The sequence below is a fragment of the Melospiza melodia genome, chromosome 3, assembly GCF_035770615.1.
Source record: "Melospiza melodia melodia isolate bMelMel2 chromosome 3, bMelMel2.pri, whole genome shotgun sequence".
In the NCBI taxonomy this organism is placed as follows: domain Eukaryota; kingdom Metazoa; phylum Chordata; class Aves; order Passeriformes; family Passerellidae; genus Melospiza; species Melospiza melodia.
In genome coordinates, this window is record NC_086196.1 from 23,148,443 (window position 1) to 23,168,446 (window position 20,004).

Genomic DNA, 20,004 nt, shown 5'->3' on the forward strand with positions numbered 1-20,004 from the left:
GATTAGAGTTGCACGGTTTAATCTATGGAGCGTTAGTGTAAGCGAAGTCTTTTTGGTCAGGGGAACTCTCTTGCTGTTTGATGATGAGTAAAATAGGTAAGAGAAAGATTGTCTTCATGTTTGGATTGTAAGGTTCCAAGCAGACTTTGCTGAATTGACATAATTTGAGTATAACTGATGTCAAATAAGATTCTCCATCTGTATGAGGAAGCTGGTTTTTCTTATACCCCCTCTCTCACATCTTGCTCTATAGCAGAGCAGCTATGTTGAGAAAACTCTAATTGTGTGAGTTATTAAGCCTTTCAAAGATTATAACCTCTTAAAATATGGATTCTCAGAATTCTCTGTTTACCTTTTCAGTTAAAGAAATGTATGACTATCAGGGGAGATCTTATCTTCATGTCCCTCAAGATGTTGGGGTTAATCTCCGTTCTACAGTACCACCTGAGAAGTGCTATCTTCCAAAGAAACAAATCCATGTGTGGTCTGGGCATACAAAGGTAGGAGTCTTTGTGAGCATAGAGCATAACAACCCATTTAATTTGTGGTCTGCAGCTAGTAATTTCTATAAAACTGAAAAGTCAGTAGAAGGAAAGAGTATTTTCCTCTTTACCATACTCTGCATGTAATTAGTTGAGTAACATGCTCAAGGTGTTTGCCTGTTCCATTGCAGTTGTCTAGCTGCATATACTTTTTGACTTCCTACCTTAAAGGGTAAAGTATTATTCAGTGACTTTGGGAGGATTTGAAGTTATTTCTGAAACTACAATGTGAATGACAATAAAGCTGATTCTAGAGATTCCTAAGAAAGTTTGGGGTTTGAGGGGTTTTTGTACTAAAAGTACTTAAGGGCTATTTCGTATCAAACTTGGGTGAAGTTACATAGGTTTGGTGATTACAGGTTTCCCAAATATAGCTAATACCTTTGAGAGGTGTGTCTTGGTAAGGGTTTTCTTTGATGCTGCTTAAAATCCACAGTGAAGAAACTCCTAGATTATCCACTTACTATTAACTTATGTTCTTATTTACAGGGTGTCAGTGCAGTCAGATTGTTTCCTTTGTCTGGGCATATAATGTTGTCTTGCTCTATGGACTGCAAAATTAAGGTGAGTTATTTTTCTGTTTTCATGAACACATTTTATATCATCCTGGAATATAGACTGTGCATTTTAGGATACATAAACATACTTCTACCAAATACCTTTCGTCTGTGTTAGAATAATGTTAGTTGTTTTTAATAGCATTTAGAAGGTCACAAGTTTCTCACATTATTGCCTTTGTCGTTGTATTAATTTATTTTCTGTGAAGCCTAGTTTTACAACTAACAATAGGTCTCTGCTGAAATCTTTTACTGAAACATTTGTGGTGTGAACTAATCTCACTTCAGTCCAACATATATCAACAGAAAGCTGATGTTTTGGGGTTTTTGGGGTTTTTTTAGTAGCAAAACTTTAAGTCATTAGTTGGAATATAGTATGGGAGTTTTAGTTATTCTAAGGGAATTTTGCTGACAGGAAGATGACAGCATTCTAGTGAATTTCTGGATAGATTGTGATTAGTCAGTACATGGTATATGTTTGTAATTAATTTGTTAAAAGATGTTTGACATATGTTGGCACTTAATTTCAGCATCATTGTTGTTTAACAATTGACATATTTCCCCCCATCCTTTTTTTCCTAGCTATGGGAAGTATATGGTGATCGAAGATGTCTACGAACATTTATTGGTAATTGATTTTTTTAAACTCATTTATGTCTGAAACAACTTCCTGGAAGAATGTGGTTTAGGTTAGCTTATTAAGTTGTCAGAGAGGACTTGTGTGCATCCAAGCCCATGGCTGTTTGGAATGATCTTGGCAGTAAGGACTGAAAAACATGCATGTTTTGTTAAGAACTTTGTCATTATTCCAAGCAATTTAATGTTGATGTGTAACACCTTACAACCCTTAAAACAAGACATTAGTGTCCTACAGTCATGAATACTTTATGCAAGACTTCTTTTCTAAGGCAAAATTTTGACATGAAGTTGCCCCATCTTCATGTTGAAAACAGCAACCCTCTGTATTTGACTGGTGAGGGTGTCTCATGTCTGATCCCTCCTTAAATAGGTCATTCCATCTGTGCTGAGTTTTTAGTGCAAAAGCATGGGAAATCTTTTTTAGGTTCAGGTGCAGTCTTTGTTCATGTAACAGGTGCTTTTTAAAGCAGATATCTGAGAGAGAGAGAGAAATACAAACTTCTTAGCAACCTTGAATGCAGAACAAAAGTAGCTGATTTTCCTATTGAAATAGGAACATTTCTAGAACACTGAGTGAATATATGTTGAGTAACAAGAAAGAAGTCTTTTTTCACCTATTATTTCTGATGACAGCAGTGTGGCAAAGATGATGGCTCAAAAAAGGTTCTCTCTCAATAGACTGCTCTTTTTGAATAGTGACTGTTTTTCTCAAAAGATTCTTATTATCAACCAGATTTGCCTACCATTTTGCTATATTTCAATTACTGTGTCAATATTTAAACTAAAAAAAACTGCAAGTCTGATGTGGTGGTCACATAAACATATTGAGGCTGAGGGGTAACAAGATTAACATCAGATGAAAGCATTCCTAATTTTCTGATCTAATATTTCCCATATTTTGTGCCTGCTTTCTAATTTTAAATGTTTCTACATTAGATTAGCCTCATGTAGTGTTTGTCTCTCCTCTTTTTCAATAGATGTTGCCATTTATTAGAGTAGTTTAAATTTCTTCTGAAGTTCTGCTTGTGTATCAATTTATACAAGTTTATACTTGTTTATCAAGTTGTTTCTGTGCAGTGCTTTTGTTTCTCTCTCCAGTATTTTAGAGGTGTGAGGGTGTTATGATGTTTTATTCTCACTATTCTTTAGGAGTTACTTTTTCTTTCTCACTTGAATTATTCTTTACTACTTCTCATTAAGAACTTCAATAAGTGATTTTCTTCATCTCTTTGCATTGTTAGAGCCTTTGAGTAATATGAATTTGTTTTTTTTTAATTAATTCTAAGTATGAATGGAGGGAAGTCTACTACTGCATTTTTTCCTCTTTTGTAGGACACAGTAAAGCTGTCCGAGACATCTGTTTTAACAATGCAGGCACTCAGTTCCTTAGTGCTGCATATGACCGCTATCTAAAACTCTGGGACACTGAAACAGGTAGGCTTCTGTTTGTAGGTGCTGCTGTTTGGCACTGGTTTCAATTAATAGTGACTGCAAAGATATCTCAGCATTCAGGTTTTTTCCAGTTGTCCTTCATATTGTCTTGTAGTTCACTGTTTAGGCTTTCATTGCAGGATAATTTGTCTTTTTTCACATGTTTTGTTGTTATCTGCAATGGTGCAGCTGACACTACCTGTATTTCATATAGCTTTGAATTTGAGAAGTTTGATAGTTGCTTGTAATGCTAGAACAATTTTTAGCAAAAAGACATCTTGTCAAATTGCATGTTTACATTTACAGGCATGAAATTACTCTTTACACCTAATTACACTTAATTTAGAAAAATTATTTCACTTGGTCTTTTGCTTAACCTTAAGAGCACTCCAAATAAGAACGGGTGGTGACCTGCTGGTATAGAGAGTTGAAGGATAGGTCTGAGGCTCTCATGCCTGGGAGATGCTCTGTAACATTCTGCCACAAATAGTTTGTTAAAAAAAATACAGGATAGATTTTGTTTGTTTAATAGTTTGTTTAAAAAAATACAGGATAGATTTTGTCAGTATTCTTTTAAACCTGGGTCTCTTCCTAAGACAGAAAGTTCCCATGTTTGAAAAAGTTGTTAGCTTTCTGGGTTAACAGAAATCTAATCTTATACAGGCAGAAAGGTGTAAGTCTAATTCTCCAGTGTTGAGTCTGAACTTGAGTCTGAGCTCAGTTCTTTAGACAAAGCTTTTGGATTAACACGTCTCCTGTAAGTTACAGATGAGGAGTTATGAGGGTATTTGTGGCTGAAGCTAAGAGGGGAGGTCAGGGCTTTATTTTGCAATTGGATTACTGTTAACCTTTTCTGAGATTAGTCTTGAATTCTTGCCCACATTTGTATCTCTTGTTGAGAAGTCCTCTGATCCTAAGGAGATACGTTTTGCAAAAACAGTGGTCAGCTTGTGATATCCTTGTGAACCTGTCCTTATGCTCTGTTATGTCCTGGTGGCATACAGGGTACCAAGCAGTTGTGTTGTTTGGGAAGCTGTAACAAACTTACAGAGCAGTTTGTGTGTGTGCATGTTTATGCAGGTGCATGCATACAAATGTGAAAGATGGTCTAATCAAAGAGCAGGGCAAATTCTGCCCTTTAATTCTCTCAAGGACGTTAAAAGAAGTGTTGTCTGCTCTTAGTAAAGTGTTTTTTTCAGTATCTGCAAACAACCAATCAGCCCACAGCACTTCCAACCTGATACACTATAAATGGGTTTTCTGTTGCAGGGCAATGTATTTCAAGATTCACCAACAGGAAGGTTCCTTATTGTGTCAAGTTCAATCCTGATGAAGATAAACAAAATCTCTTTGTTGCAGGGATGTCAGATAAGAAAATTGTACAGGTATGTCTATTCAATATTTAATTCTCTAAGAGTACTGGTATTTAGTAAAAACCAGGTTCTTATTCTGACTTTTTTAATTGTAGTGGGATATTCGAAGTGGTGAGATTGTGCAGGAATACGATAGGCATTTGGGAGCTGTCAACACCATTGTGTTTGTGGATGAAAATAGAAGGTTTGTGAGTACATCTGATGACAAGAGTTTAAGAGTCTGGGAATGGTAAGTCTAAAATTTTGAATTTTACCTTAAAGTATATTGTGAGCAAACTGAGAAGAGAGTTCATTTTTAGAAGTACACATAGCACGTAGGCCACTGGAGTGTACTGAGTTCTAGCTAGCTCAGGAAAAGCTTCAAAAGACTGTTCTGACTTAATGCTTGAGACACTTCATTGATTTCCTCTTCCCTAAAGAAAACATAAGACAACCCTATCAGTCTGAAGCACACTGCTCTCTGTTAGTGGTCTCTGCTCTCTCCCCTTTCCCCAAGGGCGTATTAGTCTTTAAATTAACTCTTAAAGCAATGTCTGCTCTATTGCAATTAGTGTGTGTTGGTTTTGAATGCTTTGAACTTGGATGTCCATAGTATTATATGATACTTGGCCCATGTTTGAAGTAACTAGTTTAGTGTAGCTTTATTCTGGTTTTCTGTTAGTTTTCTATTAGGCTTTTTGGTAATAATTGGTACACACAGTAAGAGTACAATAGATGACAGAAAAGGGAGAGTCTGTCCAAGAAAAAATAATACAAAATATTTGAAATGGCTTCCAGTTTTTAACATTTAACCTGCAGAGAAAACAGATCACTCCTATCTGAAATGTTTTTCACAAAGTTCTAGATACTAAGATCTTGAACTTAGAACTTCTAAGATTTCTTTAGGATTTGAGAATTTATTTTTGAAATAATCAGTCCCATATCTTGAGGTATTCATTTCCTTTTGCTGTTCACACATGCAAAACTGTTGCATAATGCAGAATCCTGTTCGACAGTTCTGTGACTAATCAGTTTCTTCCTAGCTGCTTGCTTTTTTTTTCCTGTAGCTTAGACAAGAGACTCCAGTCTGTGGTATTGGAATGTTCCCCAGTCAGGCAGCTAAATCCTCAGCTTGTCTGTGATCGTCTGCAATCATTGCCAGTAGCAGTAGGAATGACCAAAGTCTGGGAACCCAGGCTGAGGCTAGACATAAAATGCTGTCACCATATGCTGCTCCAAGAAAGCCTCTGTTCAGTACTTCATAAGCAGACCCGTTGATTTACTGAGCTCCTTAAGGAAAAATCTTTACAATACCATGTCTGCTAAGGAATGTCTCCTCTTTGTTGAGTGGGAGGATGATCTCGCTTGCACAAATCTGTTATTTCCTTGAGATTGGATTGCCCTTGTTTTATGAGCTTTGTGTAATGGCTCAAATAAATAGTGAAGTGGGTGGATTTAGTCAGTCTGTGGAGAAAAGCAGGAAAGGCAAAAAGGTTCTGGTATGGGAACATCACAACCTGATTGTTCCAGTAGCAGTTTTTTTCTTCTGAGGAAAAAAACATGTAATAGTGTTTTGTACACTGAAGAAAGGGCTCCCTTGTTGAAATGATAGGAAACTCGACTCTATGCAATATTCTGTAATGCAGTTGTTGGAGAATTCTTTGGTTTTATAAAGAGCAAGTGTAAGGCCATCTTCCTGGGCATGACTTGTAAACCTTTCCCCACAACCTACCATGATATATGCTAATTGGTCTGTAAGCATGTTTCTGTAATTTCAAGACTCAAATCTTTAAAATGCCTTACAACTAAGTTAACACATTTGTTATGAATGATTTTGGAGTTCAGAAATGACCTTGGCAAATTATTTCTCAAATCCTTTTCCTAAGTTGGTAAGAAAAATTATTTGCTACTTAGCAGTGATTTGGTTGCTGCACCTTTTGGCACTTTTCTTCAGTATGTTCTTCAGCACAATGTTTCTTCAGTATCCTACAGAAAATAAGTGGAAGTAACTATGACCTGAGTATGGCCTTAAAAGCTAGTAATTAGAAGTTAGTCTAATTGCTTCATTTCAATTGTCTAGAGGAATTCTGTAGTGTTTTGTAAACACTTTGACTTGGCCAGAGATGGTGTCAAGGTTTGACACTGGCACAAGGCCAAATGCCCCCATGAAAATACACTTTCTCTGCTGTCTGCTGTGAGATTTTGACCAGGAACAAACAAAACAGGCTCTCACTTGAAAAAAAGAAAAGTTTATTAACTAAACTACAAAAACAATTACTAAACTACACACAAAAGAAAAAGAAAACACAAGGAAAATGAAAACCTCACAAAAACACTCTCCTCCTCCTCCCCCCTAAATTTCCAATACAATACATCTTCCAAAATCACCAATTCTGGGTCCAGCACCACCCTTTAGAATGCTCAACTTTCAGTTCCTCAAGAGGAGAGGGAGTCCTTCCACGTGTCGTGGTGGCCTTTTCCGTCCTTGTTCCGGTGCTCTCACTGCCGAACAAGAATCAGGGCTGCTTCCAGGGTTGTCTTTTTAAGGACGCTTTGTCCAGTTCCAGAAAAGCACAGTCTTTCACCTTTGGGTCATCTGTGGCCCCCATATTTTATATACCCCCTGGGGCCGAGGGGTACCCACACTGAATCTTCTTTGGCTCTGGGACATTTCTCCCCCTGGACTCAGTCTCTGTATCACACGGAAACATGGCTCTGTCCATGGCTACACAAAAGAGTCCAGCATAAAATGCCACTCCATCTTCTCCATTTTTTCCAACATCTCTCTCTCTCTCTCTCTGGTCCAGACCTTCATCACTTGTCTAGGAAGGGTTAATGTTCTGTAAGGTTTTCATTGTCCCAGAAGGGTTAAAAACTCCTCCTGGCTGCACACCCCCCCATCTCCTCAGCCGGGCTGCCTGCTGCCAGCACACATTTACTAAATTTCAATGTAACAGCCACAAACACAGGCTGCACTCTCTGTCTGTCTGTCTCCAAGGTGGGGGAACAGGCTGCCCATTGCTTCCCGGCATTTCTTTACTTCTTCCTTCCACCCTTGGGGGGGGCCAGGCCTACCTCTCCCGGGCCGGGCCGCATGGCTCCTCCCCTCCCCCTGCCCAGCCAGCTACTGGGCTGGGGGAGAGACCCAACTCCTTCCCGCCGGAAATCCAAAGAGAAACTGCCAGGGGGAGAGCCCTGCTTTTACCCTGTGTTCTCAGAGGTGGATCCAATGCCCAGTGGTTGGGCCAGATGGCAATATTCAAATCTGAGCACCCATTGGCCCTATCCACAGCATCCCAGAAATCCTGTTTCCGGGTCAAACCATGACAGATGGGTAATGGGATGGCATGTCTGACTTTAGAGTGAGGAACTCCTGAGAACTTAAATCTCCTTTCCCAAGAATCCATCCTGTGCAAAGATTTCATGGGGCTATGCATAGAATTGCAGTTGGTTAGTTGCTGAAAGTTCAGATTTCAAGTATAGTACACACTCTTGTAGATTACATAGTTTATTTAGGAGTATTAATGGAAGTACTTGAAAATTTGCCTGCTTTTGCATTTCATGTGATTGAGATGTTAAAGTTGGCGTGGGTATCGTATACTGTGTTCTCTCTTCTATAAATGCAAAATATTATTTTGTCTTTGCCTTGTATGTATCTGATCCTGCTTGGGTAAGCACTGAAATGATGTGAGCATTTAACTTTGGAGGCTGTTAGTTCTTATTACCTCCGGGTCAGCCAGCAAAGCAAGAACTGTGCAGTGGCAATGAAGTTATTATGCTGACAGGTTTTGGAGGCTTGTCATCTCTGTAAGTGCCCCTCAGTGGGTCTTTTCACCATGACTCCTGGTAGAGATAATGCAGTCTCCTGAGGGACATCTTCACTATGTGTAGGTCCCAAAACTGGATTGGGTTGTACTGAGGGTTTGGGTTGGCTTGCTTCTTTTCCTTCTTTTCTTAAAAAGATTTTTCTGTCTCTTGCCTGGGGAAGAAGTTGTATCAAAACCCAAGAGTAAAACACTTCTAAATCTTGGCTAGCAGATAGAATTTCTGATATTTAAAAGTTGTTGGCCTTTGAAATGCTATGAAGTAGGGAAAGGACTTTAAAATATTTAAATTTTAAATATTTGTCACAAAAAACAAACATGTCACCTGAGTTTTGAGGTTGGACAACCATGATAGCATCTGTGTTGGTAATTTATTTAAGGGAGCAAGCTGACATTACTTATTTAGCAATTTCACTGGAAGCAAATGTGAAACACAAATGCATCTCTTTATTCTGCCTAATAATTTAATGCAGCATATCCTGCTGCTGTCCTAAGTGTGCCTCGTAGGTATCAACATAAAGCAGAGCTGTTGTGAATAAATTCTAGCAGGTGAGCCTGCCTTCATTTGTAAAAGGAGAAGCAAAACAACCGATGCTGCATTTAAATTTCTGACTGCAGAGCAATTCAGTATTGGAGATGCATCTTCTGTGATGAGACTTTAGCGGGGCTTCCAGTGGGATTGGCTTTACCAGAAGGTTGTTGGTCTGCAGGAGTGCTGGGTGGTGGGAGTGGATCAGGGCCTGGCCTTGCTGCAGCAATAACCTGATGTCCTGTTGCAAGTGGAGTTGGAAATGGTTTGGGGAGGGTGTGGCACAGGGGCTGCACTTCCTGTGCTGTTGTGTGGATCAGCCTCAGAGATGATGTGGAATCTTCACAGATTTGCTGCCCAGTGGCCATCTTAGGTCTGTCTGTTTGCAAGCTGGTTATCCCTGGCCTAAAGTGCATGCTTTTATCCATGGAGTGTACTAAGTGGGTTGCCCGTCTTATTCTGAGGAGTAAATGATTTTAACTCACAGGAGCATTTCTGTCCCTTCCTGACCACAGAGCAGCTTCTCACCCTGCTGCCCCTGTGTGTTGCTTAACTAGAGATGAGGGAAATAACTTCCTGCACAATAAAGCAGAATGCTAATTACCTTGCTAATGCCAGCTGTATTGCCATCCAGCAAGGCTGGGGCAGCTGGGACAGGCAGCCACCCATGCTCTCTGCTCCCCGAGTGTCCCAGCAGCCCTTCTGCTCTGTCAGTTACACAATGGAGTCATAAACATCCCCTTTGTATTAATTCATGTTGCTACAGAACATTTTGCATGTGCTTTCTGCAGAATACATTAATCAAATCTGTTTTCTGCTGGAGGTTTCTTTTGCTTAATGAGAATGCCATGTACATGCCTTCCCTTTTTTCCAGTCTTCCAGTGCAGGGTAGGAGGAATACTGTGAATATGCACAAGCCGTTAGTAATTCAATTTATATAGTCAAAACCAAAGGGCAGTTCTGTGAAGTAAGGCTTAGACTGTCCTTGTTTTTACCCTAGGCCTTTGTACAGGACAGTGTATGTTAAGAACATGCACTGGCACAGTCTTTATGCATTTGAGCTGGGAGTTGTGTTCATTTCAGCTGTGAATATTTGGAATTTGGTTGGCATCCCATTTGGGGAGGTCAGGAGGAAAAGGGCATGTCAAAGAGATGAGAGTCCTTTTTTCTGTTCCTTTAAAATAATGTTTAAAAAGAGGAATTTAAAAGAGACAGAAGTATTGATTTAAAACAAAACTCAAGTCAGTAAGATGTTCCAGTAAGATCCATGTCAGTATGTTCTTGCTATCTAAATAGGAACTTTGTAAGAGCTGCAGTTATACTGGAGGCAATAAAGGAACTTGTGCAATAATTTTGCTCTTAACAATTAGAATTATTACTCTAATTTAGACTCTGGCTCATTTTACTGGAGTAAATTCACACTCTGAGATTACACTTTAGATGGCTCTGCATCTGGAGCTCTTGGGTGAACATTCATAAAATTTTTGAGATTTTTCCATATTCTTCCTTTGGATGCCACCATACATTCTCCATGGTTCAGTTGCCACATAAATCAGCTGACTTGAAGCAGCTCTTTGGAACATCTCCATGTCTTCATAAAGCACATACTTCTTCCTTTTGCAGGGACATTCCTGTAGACTTCAAGTACATAGCTGAGCCAAGTATGCATTCCATGCCAGCCGTGACTTTGTCTCCAAATGGTAGGTTAACACTTTACTGCCTTCTTAGACCTTATTTACATAGGCACCCCTTACTGATTATTATCTCTGTGATGTTGCTGTGTTGCATCCTCCTTTCACCTCAGACTAACCCTTCCCCAGTCACTCTGTGCACTTAATCCAAGATTGGATTGAATCATGTTTTGATTTAAAATTCTAAAGAACAAGTATGTCAAAATGAGGGTTTATATCAGGGTAACTGTGTCAGTTTAAAATCAGGCCTTCATCCAGATGAGGCAAAAGCTACCATGTGCTCTTTGCTGTATTTAAAATATGAAAAGCAGGAATGGAGGGAACTGACAGTGGTGGCAGAGTGTTAAGCAAGTTCAGCAGTCCTTGTGGTGCCACAGTTAAAGTAGAAACTCATGTTGTACGTGATCTTGTTCCCTTCTGTTATGAATGTAGTCCAAATAATTCTTGCATAAGAGAAATCCCAAATTATCTCAGTGTTTCTGTATGTTAATGTTTCACTGGTGTTTATATTCTTCAATTAGAATCATCCTGAAGAAGGATAGTTGTTTAGTGCCTCCAGTAATCAGTGAAAATCCTTCTAACAAGGCAAAATTCCTGTTATCCTTTTTGGCCGAATTTAAATAGCTTTAGTGTCACCATTATTACAGTGTTGCCAGACTTGCTGTTAACAATCCCATTAGGCTGAGTAGAGGCTGATCAACTTGTTGCACAGCCAATATTATGTTGTCACTGCATAAAACACTTTAAAGGCAGTGCCAATATGCAGAGTTTGGGACAGAAGTTTCTGTTCTGGCTGTTCTGTAGCACGTCATCATCACTGGATTCTCAGGCAGGAGTTAATGCACTGCCAAGATGCAAAATGAGATGAGGTTATGATTAGAAAAGCCTCAATTTTTCTGTCACAAAATATCTTTATTAATTGCATTCCATTAAGGCAGAGAATACTACATAGTTGCAAACTCCTCAGTCTACCTTAGACCTATTTTCCCATGAAGAAAAGAGGGGGTGACTTTCTTAGAGTACCCACAAAACAGGTGATCAGGAAGAGTGCAGCTAGATGGATTTGGTTCCCCTCATTGAGTTATGTGATTGTGCCACCAGCAAGATGACACAGTATCTTTAAAACTTGACAGGAAGCCAGTGGGGTTGATGCAGCACATAGCTGGAGCAGTCAGAGCTTTAGTAGAGCCCTGAGTGCATTTTGTAGGCAGAGGCATCCCAAAGCCTGTCAAACATAAGGTTCCAACTCTTGGCAGGCAGAAACAATATCAGCTGTTACCTAAATCCCTGCTACATAATGAAAATCTGGATTCAGATAGTGCAAGAAAAAATGTCAAAATCTCTAAAAACATCCCACTTAGGTCTGTTTCTTCAGATGCAGCATCCTGACACCACCTTTGTTTATTGCATTTACAGGGAAATGGTTGGCTTGCCAGTCAATGGATAACCAAATCTTGATTTTTGGAGCTCAGAACAGGTTCAGATTAAACAAAAAGAAAATTTTCAAAGGTCACATGGTAGCTGGCTACGCTTGTCAAGTGGATTTTTCACCTGATATGAGGTAAGTTTTTGTGGGAATGAACTTCATCTTATAACTTGCAAGTATGGACTCTAAATTTTCTTTTGAATCCCCTGCAACATTCATGAATGCAGTCCTGTTAGCTCAGCATTGGGCAGAGCTCCCTCGCCAAGCAGCAGAACAGAAAGTTCACTCTTAGCATCTGATAGGACTGAAAGAGGCTTCCACATCTGACTCCCATCTTTTTGCCCATGGTGTGCAGTGCAGGATCTGTTCCCACAATGTGCACTCATCTAGAGTATCTGGGATTTGAACTCACCCAGTTTGCCCAGTTCCTAGGTCTGGTGTGGATATCCTCATTTACTGTTTAGAGAACCATCTCTTTCTTCCTGTTTGCTTAGTAATATGCCCATACATTTAGTACTGTATGTACATAAGATACAAGTTACTATAAAAACTGGGGAATAATCTCAGCAAACCTGGAGGAAAAAGTGTCTATAATTTTAGAGAAACTTGTGGCACTTTCTCTTGGGTTCCAGCCACACCGTGCAGGGTATAATCACACTGCTTAGCACGTTTACCTCACAGTTGATGGATCACCTTCTGCAGGACTTGTGTGCTCTTAGAGCACAGCCTGAAAGCTAATTCCTTGGTAGGAATGTTTGCAGGCTGTGTCAGATGGGAAGCTCCCTGGAGGAAGCTCTTTACTGTTGCTCAGTTGCTGCTGGTAATAGCATGCAATATCATGCACACATGATACAAACTTTCATTTTATTCCTGTTAATACAGCTATGTGATATCTGGAGATGCAGATGGGAAACTGAACATCTGGGACTGGAAGACAACAAAACTCTACAGCAGGTTAAAAGCTCATGACAAAGTCTGTATTGGTGCAGTGTGGCATCCACACGAAACATCCAAAGTCATCACGTGTGGCTGGGATGGTCTGATTAAACTGTGGGACTAGAGGGGGTGCTGCAGAGACCAAGAGATGCAAGCCCTGCATACATCTGAGATTAGAGTGCATTCTGCTGTGAGGAGGGGTAGAAATTGTAATACTGCAGTTCTCAGCTCTCTGTATATATCCACTAAACACCAGGAAATTCAGAAGACTGAAGTGAAAGGATATAATTCTAAATATGGCATCTGGGAATGAGAAGCTAAGCTGAGGTCATCTGAAGCATGCAGAATCATGTGCCAGTTTGTCTCACCTCTGCTTGTGCAAAACACTCTTGTAAAATAATATAATTCTAAGAAAAACTATTTTTGTGGTTCTGGCTGTCAGGGAGTTTAAAGAGAAAACCAGCAATTGTCTAACTTTCTTCCTAAGAAGAAATCTTTGGTACCTACTGCAATAGAGCTGGAAAAGATAAGCACAAATCCACTTGCTGAGATTTGCTAATTCACACTAGAAATGAAGAATTAATTGGAAGCTAGCAGTTGTCAGATGAACTCTATCAACTGAAGATGCCGTTCATAGTCTTAGTTTCTGTCTGTAGAATCATGAGGCTACTCACTTTCACTTTTGCAAGTAGTCTTCATTTTCAGGGTTTTCCTTGTAATGGTTGTGTGCTGTGTTGTTTTTTTGTCTTCCCATATGCTATTCTGTTCCAATAAGCATGACATATTAAAAAAATGTGAATGTCTCTTTTTCTGTTTGGAATAGTTTGTATTATAAGCCCCATGAAGGTTTTGACAATTTAATGTATATACATGTGACACCTTTCCTCTTTAAAGAACTTATTTTTAATAAATCTTTTTATAAAAACTGCTTATCTTTATTCAATTTTTCTGTCTTGCAGTATCCATATAAAATATTTCCTACCATTTGGTGTTTTAATGTGCAGTTGTATCGGTGTTCAGATAAACTCATTCTCTTGCAGTGTTCATCTGCATGTCCTGTGGACTGATCCTCTGTTGGGGAGGCTGTTCCTGCTCCTCTGCTCTTCAGCATGTGGGTGGGAAAGGGCTGCTGCTGTCCTTTAGAGGATGAATTTCTGATGTGCTTTTCAGAGGGAGGGTTTGATTCCTGAGCTGGGAGTTGAGCTCTGGTGTTTGCCAGGTGCTGCTTCAAGAGAAAGCGGGCTGGAGAAATTTGGAACTGATTTTCTCCTTCAAATCCATTTCCCAAATGAATATGTGGCAGTGTGCCCTGACTGTTAACAGTTTATATGTACAGAGAAATAAGGAGGAGAAGAGGAATAGAGCTGATAGAAAATCTTCCCACAGGAACACATACTGGCTTTCACATCAGAAACACCTTTCCCAAATGCTTAAAAACGTTTAAATCATAATACAAAAAATGCTTGGCTGTGTTTTTCCATGTGTCACCTACCATGCTGAACTTTAGATATATACTTGTAAAATAGTACATGCAAAATAGGAAAATAAGTGTATAAGCTCTTGTAGTCATATACTGGCTGTTGTCTTTGGAGGAAAAAAAAATAAGAAATGTTTCAATCAATTCTGCTGGAGTTGATAAATTGGGATTAAACATTTGCAGCAAGCCCAGAATCAAAATTTCCCCAGAAACTTTCAGATAAAATCCTTTCTCCCTCACAGTTGGTCACTGCATTAATCTTTTGTGGAATTTCTCACATCTGCATTGATGCCTGCAGGGGGAATTTTCATGAGGATAATTCCCTCTTGTTGCAAACTGCAAAGCTCTGGTTGTCAGCTAGTTTGCTGTGCACAAGGATAGATGTGTATGTGAGTGAGGTGTGAGTCCAGACTTGCTTTTCCAGCAGCCACCTGGGAGGAGATTTCTTTCTGAGCTAATCAAATCAAATCATTGATCTTGTCAAAATTTCATGTTTGACCAGAAATTGGTCTGTTACAGGGGTTGGTCAGAGCAAGTCTAGGCTGAGACTCTATGCTGGGCTTTGCCTGTGAGCAGACAGATCCAGGGGGAAGTCAGCATTGGGAGAAAAGTGAAGAGTGCATGTTGACATCCCTGGTTCATTTTCCTCGAACATTGGTGGAGAGTGCAGCTCAGTGGTTCAAGCTGAATAGACATCCCAGGAGGGCTGGAAGTGCGTGTGTGGCACTGCCAGGAAGGGACACAGCAAAGCTGGACTGCAGGGCTGCCATCACAGCATTGGGTTTTTATTCCCCTTGATCATGCACCTGCAGATTTCAGAAATGACATGCCAATATGTTGCTGCTTTCATTAAAACAGATTGCTTTTATAGCAGAAGTTTTGCAGGTCAGTCAACTATCTCCATCGTTCTTCTGTCTGGGAAAATTGATCGTTCCTCTGACCTTTTGCCAGCTTTTTCTTGGACTTTTTTTCCTATGCAAGAGGGGGAAATAGCCCACATATCCTCGTGCATCTTGCTGGTAAGGAGGCTGGCTGTCTTGAAGCAGATGGTCTTGGCATCTGTCTTGCTCAGAGTTTATAATTGTCCCCAGTAAGATGGGGCTGCTCAGTCTTTGCCCTCATTACAAAGAACAAACATCGAAATTACTGTGCATCCAGAAAAATCCAAGATTGTCTTGGAAAAATCCAATTTTTAGTAGCAGGCAGATGTTTGGTACTCTGTTTAACACTGTGGTCCTTAACAGCTGATTTAAACAGGGGACCTTGCAGCTCGGGCAGCCTAGTAACATGATGTACTTTCCTTCTTTCTGCCAGCTGGTTATTACAAAATCCTGCTCCCATTTGCTAGGAAGACTCCGTATGACAGGCAGCCTGCACGGGGGGATCACGCAGAGAACGGAGGAGGGAGGGGAGTTTTGCTTGGAACACTTTATAAACAGCATAACCTATACTCCAGAAAAAACCAGTTGCCAGGAAGGTTGTTCCTCTGGAGACTACTTAAGGGACTTGTTACTGTAGGTTGACTTAACTAGCATACACTCAAAATTTTACGCCTCATATTTTGCAGGAAAACATGGCTTTGCTGTTAGGCTTGCTGATAAGCAAAACAGACACCACGGCTGTCTTGCAGCACTCAGAGAAAACTACTTGTGGCAGGGTTATGTTTACAGAAGCTGCTTGCAGAATTTAAAGCTTTCAGAAACAAGCTGCACTAACTTTCAGCGAGCCATGGACCTGTTAATTCACCAAGCACACTGGAAGTTTGTCCTCAGACCTGTTTGTTATCTTCCATGACAGAATATTTAAAATGTGTTAAATGCACTGAGCCTTTCTGAGCCTCCTTTTGCCCTGCTGTGCTTCATGCCTCTGGGGGACTGCTCAAATGAAACATTGCTGCATTGGTCAAGAGAGTAAGAGGTTCTCATTAGGCCTTGGCATTTTTTTGGGTAATCTGGAAGATGTCAGGGCTAACTGAGCCTGCTTCTCTGGTTTGGGAAAGGAAGACAGCAACACAAATCCTCTGGGGAGTCATTTCAGTAATAGGAACTTTGTGGAGCTTCAAGACCACTGACAGTTACCCAGACATAGTTCTGGGAGCTGCAAGTCTTTCCCACTCTCCCAGCATAATTGCCCCACAGTTGGTGTCTTGCTCCTATTCCCCAGCTAAACTCTTTAATTTTGTAATAAGTCTTTCTTTTTTTGGCAGACTTTAAACTCTTGTAAAATGATATTAAGAGGGGGGGAAAAAAGAAAAATGCCCTGTCCTAGAAGAGTTGTAACAATTTCACCTCCCACCTCAGCTTGCTCCAGGCTGATTTCCCCAGGCACCCCCAAGCCTTTCCTCAGGGCCGTTCATATTTTGCTTTGGCATCCCCACACAGTCTTGCTCTTTCAGCTTTTCTTCATGTTCTCTCTCAAACAATAATCCCCTCCAACATTCCTTGGAGATAAAAAGGGAACTCAGACTCTCAAATCATTTGTCAGGCCAGACATCTACAGGAAAAAGAAGGAAGGCCCATTCCCTGGAGTTTCCAAAACCTTGCTGAGTTTTATCAGAAGAGCTTCCCTGCTGCAAACTCCTTTCTCTGCACTGATGCTGATGCTTTGGGAGTACCTTGGGGCAGCAGGACAAGTGGGTTTTGTTTGTTTTTAGTCATTACTCCTCCAATATTAAACAAATTAAATAACATTATGGAATGTTTCTTCAGATTCTGGATTCTCACGTTTCTTGGAGCAATTTTTCTTTCATGAAGAAGAAGTTGGAAGTCATTTCAGGGGTTCTCCTTGCCTGGCAAGTCAGTTTGAGAGGTCACCATGGGGTTGTCTGGTGAAGTCCTAGTCCCTTTGTCTTGGCTGCTCCTGGCTGATATTGGTGGAGAGACACCAGTGGAGAGACACAGGTTCTTCCCTTAGGGCAGTGCTGCTGCCTCAGAGCTCTGACACCAGTCAGGCACCTGTCCCCTCCTCCCTGCAAGGGCAGTGGCACCCTCAGTGGTGGCTCCACTCTAGATATCTGCAGGTGGATGCAAGGGTGGGTTTCACATTGTTTGTGATTGATCCAGAAATGGAATTTCAAATATAGAATGGGGGGAATACCAGCTAAGACACTGAAGCATTTTCATTACTTGCAGTTTTGTACTGTGTACACCACTGCACTTCCCTTCAGAAAACTGCTTAAACTCGAAGATGTATGTTGGTAATCCACCAAAAAGATCAGGGACGTGGCACTGGTGCTCACATTTGAGTCATCCCTTGCAGGCATTGCACAGCAGGCTCCTGCTCTCCCTGTGCAAGGTACTGCCTACTGGAATAAGGGATGTAACATGGGCTGTCTGCAAAAGTCTCCTTCTGAAGCAGGTAAAACTCATTCCATGAGGTCAAACTGCACCATGAACAGGGACTTCTCTTTAAGAGCAGAGATCCTTTCATTACTGCAGGTGGTTCCCTTCAAGGGCCAAGCTTGCTCTGCAGACGCTGCTCCTGTAATCCAGTGGAGGGGGGCAGGTATAAATATGTCTCTGAATGTAGGTCAGCTCTGAACTTCCACTGCCGCTAAATCAGGTCTCTACTGACTGCAATTAAATGTCACATTGTGTTAACAAGCAGGAAAAAATCAAGAGTGATTTCCTACTGAATAACCCTGAGTATCCTGTCAAGGACAAGGGAGCAGCTAATGAAGCTCATGAAATCAAAGTTTTGTAATGAACCAGATGGTCTCAGCTGTTGAATTATTCACCAGAGAGAATGAGTGCCATTTCTTCAGGTGTGCTACTGGGTGATATGTCTTCTTGGCATCTGCCAAGAAAGGCCAGACATATGTTCCCTTTACGCTTTCTTTGTTCTTTCACAGTTGAGAGGCGCTTGAAGAACAACCTTTCACAGGTCACAATGGGATCAAAGCCTGGGGCCAGAAGTACATGCAATAAATGACAGGCTTCGGAGTGCAGCAGGAGGTCAGACCTTTGTTTAGGCAAATTTTGGAACCTCCAAGGAAGCTAATGTGACATGCAGAAAGGGCCCAGTTTTCCTGGAGGAGTGTGTAAGTGTTCTAACAAATTCCCCTCTGTGCTGCCATGGGCTTGCCATGGAAAGTTCATGTTGCAGTATCAGCTGGAATAGTTTGAGGGGCACCTGTTCTCTTCATTTTCACCTGCTTATGGACAGCATCTGTAAGTTCTGATTCACAAATGTGGTTTATAAATCACTATGAGCCTTTCTGAAAGAGAAATGCCTTCACCCCCACAAAAGGATTTGTGCAAGTAGAATTGCCCCTACCCCTGGGTCATATCTGTGAGGATCCACTTTACACCAACCTGAAACATCTCCTGGTGGAGTTGTCCTACTGATGCAATTATGGCTCCACATCAGGAACAAGACCTGTCATCATGTCTTTGTTAGGTGGGGTTGGCACTGGCTCTGGCCACCATGAGTGGCCTGAGGAGGCTCCTGGGCTGGAAGCAGGGGACTGGCTGCTCTGGAGAGCTGATGCACATGCCTGCAGGGAGGGTGGGGGGATGTCCAGTGCACCTGGGGACAGCAGAGCTGGGCAATGCCTGTAATGGTGATGCTGAGCAGATCTGGGGCTGAGTCTGACTTCCTTCACAGCCATGCAGTTCCCAGTCTCCAGGCTGTGGCTACAAGGGCAGAATGCCCTGTCCACACTGCTTTTAATGGTGTACTCTGTACCTAGCCCTTGAGGAAAGGGGAAGATGTGGTGATTTCTGTGCAGGTGTGATCTGGGAAGAGTTGTGGAGGGCAACATTGGCCTGTGGTTACTGCGTGGAGATGATCTCTGAGCAGGTCAGGGGCAGTTGTGCCTGGGTGTGGCAGTGGGCAGACACAGACCCCACGCAACATCCCTCAGCAGCAGCCTGGCCACTGCAGCAGTCAGCCAGCACTGCCCTGTGTCCCTGGGCACACACCCAGCAGCTCAGTCATCAGGAGACAGGAACTGAATTCATTTAGAGGTCTCTCCTATAGGTAAAAGAGATCAATAAAAGAGAAGGGGTAAGGGCATAAAGCAAGACCTCAGAAAGGAAGGCTGTAACTCTGCTCTAAGAGATGTGAAGTAGAAAAGCACAGAGTGCATTAAATAAGCACTGTTCATTTTCTCCTATAATATCACATAACTACCTCCAGAATGATAAATGGCTTTTATCTACCCTGTATTAGAGATAAGGTTTTCTTTAAAATTACCATAGTTATTGGAATTTTTTTGCCAAAGATGTATTTGCTGTAGCCTGAAGTGTTTCTGATACTACCTGGCAATCCCAAGCAAGAGATTACCTGAGGGTTTATTAAACTCCCTCACTAACCAAAGAACCAGGATGGACCTCTACTCCACTTCTGTAATTTGCATATCACCATACTACCTCAGGGAAATAAATGATGGAGGACGTGCTTCTGTTTTGAATTTTAACATCTGAGAGAGGTAATGTAATTTATTTTTTAGCCTCTTTCTATTGGTTTCTTAAACAAATGATAATAAGCTACTAGGCTACTTACTCTAATACTAGTTAGGAAGAAAAACCTGCACAGTGCAGGAACCCATATTTTTATACTTCATTAACAAATCAGGACTTGCAGCTGGACTTTTGCCA

At 41.1% G+C, this 20,004-nt stretch overlaps 1 protein-coding gene across 1 annotated transcript in view; it reads left to right on the top strand.

Moving 5' to 3' along the window:
- CDC40 (cell division cycle 40) overlaps positions 1 to 13,852 on the top strand; it is a 36,575-nt gene extending 22,723 nt beyond the window's left edge. Inside the window, exons 7-15 of the mRNA XM_063151001.1 lie at positions 361 to 500; positions 1,032 to 1,106; positions 1,682 to 1,727; positions 3,071 to 3,172; positions 4,439 to 4,554; positions 4,638 to 4,771; positions 10,498 to 10,574; positions 11,982 to 12,126; positions 12,874 to 13,852. Of these exons, the coding sequence (XP_063007071.1) occupies positions 361 to 500; positions 1,032 to 1,106; positions 1,682 to 1,727; positions 3,071 to 3,172; positions 4,439 to 4,554; positions 4,638 to 4,771; positions 10,498 to 10,574; positions 11,982 to 12,126; positions 12,874 to 13,051 (1,013 nt within the window). The 3' untranslated portion in view covers positions 13,052 to 13,852. The remainder of the gene's footprint in view (positions 1 to 360; positions 501 to 1,031; positions 1,107 to 1,681; positions 1,728 to 3,070; positions 3,173 to 4,438; positions 4,555 to 4,637; positions 4,772 to 10,497; positions 10,575 to 11,981; positions 12,127 to 12,873) is intronic.
- Positions 13,853 to 20,004: the final 6,152 nt, after the last annotated feature.